General features: G+C 38.7%; 1 protein-coding gene across 1 annotated transcript in view; it reads right to left on the bottom strand.

The window, feature by feature from the left end:
* The window catches only part of Cped1 (cadherin like and PC-esterase domain containing 1), a 285,451-nt gene that overhangs the window by 137,913 nt on the left and 139,704 nt on the right, over positions 1–7,834 (bottom strand). Inside the window, exon 7 of the mRNA XM_005363770.3 lies at positions 67–209. Within this exon, the coding sequence (XP_005363827.1) occupies positions 67–209 (143 nt within the window). The remainder of the gene's footprint in view (positions 1–66; positions 210–7,834) is intronic.

Below are 7,834 nucleotides of genomic sequence, written 5' to 3'. Positions count from 1 at the left end.
TCTCTCTCTCTCTCTCTCTCTCTGTCTCTCTCTCTCTCTCTCTCAATGTCTCTGTCATTCTCTTACCTATGGAAGGTCTTTGGTCCCAGAGTAGATGTTTCACTGAACACCTCAGCCACCAATAAGAGCTTGCTAATTGCTTCTTTCATGCTATCCAATGCCTGCAGAGGTGAACTTGTCCTCAGGAATGTCTCAAAAAACATTTGCAGCTAGGAAAAAAACAAAAGATTGACATGACGAAATAAATTTTCAGCTGCCTATTGTTTCCACAGTTAGTAATATGAAGTTATGTCTCCCTGTCTACTTCAAAAAAACAAAACAAAACTTTAAATAGAAAAATTTGAAAATCAAAGATTTAAATATTTTTAATTCAAGTCACAAGGAGAAAAAAATGTCTATATACCATGCAATTTAGCTTTGTTATGTTTGTTTGTTTGTTTCTCGAGACAGGGTTTCTCTGTGGCTGTCCAGGAACTCACTCTGTAGACCAGGCTGACCTCAGACTCACAGAGATCTGCTTGCCTCTGCCTCCAGAGAGCTGGGATTAAAGGTGTGCACCACCACCACCTGCTCTTAGCAGTTTAAGTTTTTTTTCATTTTACTTTTCTTGTAGTACCGACTCTTGGAAGGATAGTGTATCTGACATAGTAAGGGTTGCAACGGAGCCCTCTGGATTGATTTGTGGTTCAATCAGTAGGGGGACTGGACTTGCCACTCACTTTTCTGAATCTTTGCTTTCTTGCTTCACAGTGGGCTAAAACCCACCAACGAGAGAGTTGTGCACCCAACAAGGAAAAAAAATATTTGAAGGCCAGTAGAAAAAAATGAAATTCAAATATTTGATTTTTAATTATCAATTTTTTGTATGTATCAATAAAAATGCCTTTTCAAAGTTGTTTCTTTTTACCTCATTTTTCTCTGGGAGATCTAGACAACCAGAGAAGAATCTAAGAGACCTACAGGGTTGTGATAACATTTTAATATAAGATTTCCTCTGATAAAGAACATGGGATGATATTAGGAGAAGTTCAAGTCTATGTATTCCTGTGGACAATACTGTTAGTTTCACAAACAACTATTCTTATTTACTGAAATATTAAAAATCATAAAATAAACTATCTTTTGAAGATGCTTAGCATTAAATTTCAAGTCAATATTTTTTAAAAAAATAGAAATCAAATCTTATTGATTCACAGACTTTCTCTAGATAAACATAGACTTTCAAAGATAAAGAACAAAAAATATTTTTTGAAAAAACATGCAGCAGATATTTGATCAATGCTTTCATAAAAATCAGCCAAGCCTATCAGAACTGCAAAAGATCATACATTGAAAACTTCTGATGTGATGATAATGAAGGACAAATATCAGCAGAAATTGTCTATGGAAAATGGTAACCGTATCTTTAAAATGTGCCATTGAAACTCTCTCAACATCAACAAACACTGAGTCCATAAACGTTTATAAGCCCAAACCAGAAACCTAATGAGATCAGGCATTAAGACCGTAAGAACATATCATCAACATCTGGCAATTGAGATATTTTTCCATTTTACTAAAGAAAATGAGTGTAGTGCTTGTATAATTAAAAGAAAACAAATTAATGCTAACAGTAAAATTGTTAACACCCTTGAGTCAAAATAGAATAACACTGTGTGTTCCTAAGTAAAAGCAGCACAAATCTTATTCAGTTCACCATGCTGATAGGAAGAGCTGCCAATGACATGCACACATACTTTCCACATTAATGTCACCTGAATGTTACAGAGCTTAAGGTTAATGATATAACAATGTGGAAAAGTTCTGTCAAGCATATATGGTGTACAAGACTGAGTGTCAAATTATACCCTCAACAGAGGAGATCAGCAAATTAGTATTTGACGGTTGCATTTATTCCCCTAATGTGCAAATGGTTATTTCTTCAATCATAACTAGAATAATAAGAGTTGAAGACAAAGTCTATTGAACTAATTCTCTACTCTGCGGGAAGCCGACATTCTGTGACTTGGGGACACATTTCACAGCCCTGCGGTAAAACACTCCAAAAAGTATCAGGTTCAACTCTGGTTCTGGGCCACCCTGGGCCACTTCAGGGAGTTCATAGCAGGTCCTACTCTGTAGACTTAGTTAACTTACTTAGCACAGTGTCAACAAACCTCACAAGCCAGAATAAAAGAAGGGTCATGAAAGTGCTTCGTGTGTATGTGCATATATGTCATCAACCTGCATGAGGTCTCCCAAAGAGAGTAGAACACATTTGTCATTCGCCATAACCGAATCACTCAGACTAAATGAGAGATTAATTCCCATTTTGGTTTATACTTTAAATGACTGTGCTAATTATGTTTTCTTGGTCAGATCACCCGTGATGTATATATCTCGGTGTACTCAGATGCACAATGACAAAGTGTGCCAGATGACTTCATTAGAATCTATCAAGTTAGAACAAAATTTGCAGTTAATTAAGTTCAAGAATTTCAGTACTTGAGAAACATCGCACTTGGGAGATTTTATATCTCACCCACAAATCACAAATGAGCAATGTTGCCTTTCTGCTCATTTGAATCATGGAAACACAATCTAAATATTAAGTAGACTCCTCCATCTTTGTATAGTTACTGCTAATGCTGGGATTTTGTTTGTTTGTTTGTTTGTAACAGCGCTACATCCTTTCCCTAGTCAACATCTTTAAGTTAAATCAATAAGACAGTGTAACTTTCCAATGAAATCAGGGCCTTGAATAAAAACCCAACACCTTTAAGGCTAGATGTGATGGTGTACACCTTTGTTCCCAACACTCATGAGGCAGAAATAGGCGGATCATAGATTTGAGGACTGTTTGAGGTAGGTAGTCAATCTATGGCCAGTTTAAGCTACACAGTGAGACCCTGTCTCCAAAAGCCCAACGCAAAAACTCAACAAGCAGCAACAATAGAATGCTTGAAGCATTTCATGACATTACAATCTCCACAGCCTGCTTATTTTTCCTGTCAGGGCAACAATAAAACCCAAACTTATTGCTAAATAAATGGGTAGAAAAATGACCTTGTAAGATGATAGTTATAAAGAAAACTTAAATATCACTGTTCGTTTGTACTTAAAAATTTTAAGAAATAATCGGTGATATGTGTTAGCATTTACAATGTAAATCCATTTAGGCAACTGAGATATAAACAAGGCCAAAATTATATATTGAAAATGGAAGGATGGAGAACAAGACAGCTGGATCTGCCCCTTACCAGCTGCAGCACTTGGGAAAGTGGGCCCTGCTCCTCGCCTGGGCAACATAGTAGAGCTGGCCTTGAAGGTGTAGATGTGGGTGAACAAGCCTGAGGGTGTGAAAGAAAGAGACCTGGCTCTTCCCCTTGCTGCCTGGTGTGTTGGGTGAACTAGCCAGGGCAGTGCTGGAGAGCTGGCCCTCCTGGTGGGGATGAGGGAGACCTGGCAGGCTGAACAACACAGCTACCACCCAGGTCCAGAACCAGAGTTATGAGCTGGCCCACCCTAACATCCATCCCATCTATGGAGTTCTGGAGCATGTGAAGGGACCAGTCCTTCAGACCCAAAGTTTCAGGGTCTCCATGACTCAAGGTAACAACAGGATACCTAATAGGAGCCTCAGTGAGGGCCCAGTAACAATAGTGTAGCGGAAAGCAGAGGACTCTAACCAGATTCATTGCAATGAACACTTGCATGTAAAGGTGTGTGGACTAAGGGGTACACTGTGTGCCTCACTCTGTCACACCACAGCTTCCACAATAAAACTTGTTGTTGTTGTTGTTGTTGTTGTTTTTAATTCTTTTCTTTTGGGGGAGGGTTGCAAGAGCAGAAAGTGGATATGAAGGGTTGGGGAGATGAATGGCATCAGGATACATGATGTGCAATACACAAAGAACCAATCAAAAGTTAGCAAGAAAGAAAATGGAAGGATGGAGAAGCTGGGAATGAACCGAAATATTTGGAGGAAAGTTTCAAGTATGAAGTTGGTACTTTAAATGCTTCCAAAATGCACCAATTATTCACCTCATATGCATGCCTCATAACCATCTCGGTATTTCTGTTCTCCCCTGAAAGACGGCACACATTGTTCTTGATTGATTGATTGGTTCTCAATTATCACATGCTAATTAATACATTCGATGTTAAACTTGATGACCTTCTTGTCTACTCTTCTCATTAGACTGAGGTATTCTAGGCCAGGAATTACCATTTACCTCTGACACATGGGTACCTGAGGCAAAATCAATATTTAATAAGGTTGTTGAACGAGGAATCCTAGATATGTCCTTATAGAAACCTCAGAAACGTTCACTGAAAGAATTCGTTTACTCTAGCTTCTAAATAATGCAGTCTTAAAACAATGCATTGGGCTGTGGCTATCGTTCATTGGCAGAGCATAGGACCTTAGGCTTATGCTGGGCCAAAATTATCTCAGGGCCTGTACCCTATCGCATCTGATTGTCCTGCATCTTGGGTCTGCAGGAATGGGCGGATAGAGCACTTGCCTTTCCCTGGGGAATAAGGAGGCCTAGCAACAACTAGGCTCAAGAAGCCTGGCAACTGGCGGCTCAGAGAAGCCAGCAGGCTTAGTCCTGGACCACAGAAACACAAGGTACACAATATGTATTTCTTGCTTACATCTCCCTAGAGTGAAAGGGTATGCATTTCCCCCCTAGTGACTTTCAATAAAACCTTTGAAATATAGAAGCTTATGATTGTTTGAGAGGATTTTTGAGATAAGGAAATTTAATCCCAGAGCTAGAGAGAAAGCTGGAAGATGAACCAATATTAGTTTTCCTTAGAGTAATATCTTTGGATAACTTAGAAACTTTGGCAGAATACTAATATATTTAGAATCTAGGCTTGCGTGCTATACCTTACTAATACCAACCCCTACAATTTCTTTTAGTGCTACTGTGAATGAGAGAGATTTTGTCATCCCTGATTGAAGAGTACTAATGTTTAATTTTAATATCTTAAACATTTTATTTAATATAATAAATAATATCATATTATTTAAAATATTAATATTTTAAAATTTTAATATTTATGTATTAGTATTTGCATTAAGCATATGGAAAGATGGGTAACCCTGTTACTGGAGAAAACATGTCAAAACTACAGCAAAGCAAGTCCTCACACCTGTTTCGTATGATTATTATCTGATCATTATCTTAAAAAACACACATAGTAACAGATATCAGGAAAGATGTGAAGGAATTATGGTCCTCAGACTCTGAAAATGGAATGTAAAGAGGTCATTTCTCAAAAGCCAAGAATAACACATTTATCATTTGGCCCAGCAGTTGCAGGGAGTCTATCAGGAGACTTGCAAGTCACACCCCAGAAAGAGATATCTGCACTTGTGCTCATAGCAGGAGTAGATTCAGTCGCCCAAGAGTGGAAACAACCAGTAAACTTAGACAATTGAGGGGATCGGAATAAGTGCTCTCTAGAGACGCAGATAGTGTCCAGCCCTAAGTAAGAAAGAAAGTCTGCAACAATGGTGATGAACCTTGATGACATTATATGAGAAAGAACTCAGTCACATAAGCCATAGACCCTCTCACTATGAGATATCAAATGTGTAGGAACAGAATGGTGCTTAGCAGAGGATGAGGGAAAGGGGAACAGGAAGTTGTTATGTAATGGGTCGTGTAGAATTTTTGGGTTTCTCAAAGCTCCAGAGATTGGTTGAGCAATAGTATATGTATTGTTAATGCTTGTAAACTGGACACAGAAAATGGTTGATATAGTATATCTCACGTTACTGTGCATCAAGAAATTCAAGTCTCTGACGTTTTCTGGCCTCTCTCTTGTCAATAGTGAGGCTTTAATGTTTGCTAATTTGTGTCAGCACAGTCCAAAAGAATGTGACTTGGCTTTAATAGTCAGGACTTATCAAAACAAAATGAAACCAAACAAAAAACAATTCTTCTCTTGCTTCATGTTCCTGCAAACAATGCAAACACTGTCCATCTCTGCTGTGGGTCCTCACCATCTCTTTATCTCTGAGCAGGCCTGCCCTGGGCTTTAGTGTGTGTGTGTGTGTGTGTGTGTGTGTGTGTGTGTGTGTGTGTGTGTGGACCAGGGTATGAAGCAGTACATAGAAAAACTTAAGTGTTGGAAAGAATGATCCAGAAGGGAAAACAAATGAGGTAACACACAGTTTAAGGCATGAGGGTTTCGGGTGTCTGTCAACACCCAGAAGGACAAAACAAAACAAAATAAAAAACCTCTTAAGAGTCGCACTCAACTTACTACTGGTAGAGTTGAACACACTCAATTAAATATACAGAACCCAAGCTTCTGGGCTCTTAGTCCAAACTGAAGTGGGAATAAAGATGCATCTGACATACTTTTAATGCAGCTGGAATTGAAGCTTATTGTTCTTGGTGGAGATAATTATTTTGACATTTAGAGACTCAGCAGGGATCTCTGAATTTAATCCAACCGGTTTGTTCCACAGAGTCCTGAAGATGTATCTAAAGTAATTCAAATATTTCAGAATTTTACAATTATATATTTCATATATAAAGATCTTTTTGAAGCCGGGCGTTGGTGGCACACGCCTTTAATCCCAGCACTTGGGAGGCAGAGGCAGGCGGATCTCTGTGAGTTCGAGGCCAGCCTGGTCTACAAAGGAAGTTCCAGGACAGGCTCCAAAGCTACAGAGAAACCCTGTCTCGAAAAACCAAAAAAAAAAAAATCTTTTTGATTGTTCTATAATTCTCAACTAAAACATGCCTGTACACTGAAATTTTGAAATGTCAGTAATCATGTGACTCTAAGCTATAAGATGAAAATAAAAACTCAAATATATTTTCCTAAGAGTTCTGATGTAGTCACTGATCATACACAACTCAGGACGAGAGAAGCATATCATAAATCTTAAATAATTTCTGTTCTAAAAAGTAAAATCATATTGGAAATGCATCTTTCAGATGAGTAATTTTTATTGAAATAGCTCATATGTATAAAAACACATTTCTCATTATTAAAACAATATAAATTCAGCATCAGTACTAATAATATTTTAACAGAAAAATGGATGAAGCTTTATCACATAACTACACAGATACGTAGGGAAGACTTTACTTACAGCAAAGTGGCCCAATAAAATTCCTCACAAGGTCTATTAAAAAGAATCAAGTGTTGAGTATGGTGGTATATGCCTTCAGTCTGCAGTCAGGAGGCAGGGGCTGGCAGATCTCTGTGAGTTCATAACCAGCATGGTCTACCTAGCATGTTATAGCATGTTTCAGGCCAGCTAAAGCTGCACAGTGAGACCCTGCCTCAACAAACAAAACAAGACAAAACAACCACAAGAACAAAACAAAAAACCCAATATGAAACAGAAAACAAGGGGACTTATCATAAGATACGAGTTTTTTGGTAGGAACAAATAACTGAAGTGGTTTCCGGTGTCATGGTCAGTGTCTTGTAGGGTGGGAGCAAAGGTTAATAATGACGTCACCTTGACAGGGTGATGTCACACATTTGCTGCATTAGGTTACAAGAAGTGAGAAAATCCACTTTAACCACTGTCAAACCAAACAAAAATAAGAAGTAGGCTGAGCGCCATCAGTCACTGTCCTTTGCTTTCTGACTGTGGAGACTACTACCTGCCCCCTCCTTCCTATTCCTGCTACCACATCTTCTCTGACAATGGACCTCATCCCTGAACTGTGAGCTCAAACAAACCCTTTCTTCCTTAAGCTGCTTCTGGCGGGAATTTTGACGAGGCAATAATACCTGAACCTGATATAAGGTGTGTGTGTGTGTGTGAGAGAGAGAGAGAGAGAGAGAGAGAGAGAGAGAGAGAGAGAGAGAG

This window comes from Microtus ochrogaster, linkage group LG10, assembly GCF_000317375.1.
Source record: "Microtus ochrogaster isolate Prairie Vole_2 linkage group LG10, MicOch1.0, whole genome shotgun sequence".
In the NCBI taxonomy this organism is placed as follows: Eukaryota; Metazoa; Chordata; class Mammalia; order Rodentia; family Cricetidae; genus Microtus; species Microtus ochrogaster.
Note: the sequence above shows the minus strand (reverse complement) of the source record. Positions and strands in the feature narration are given on the sequence as shown.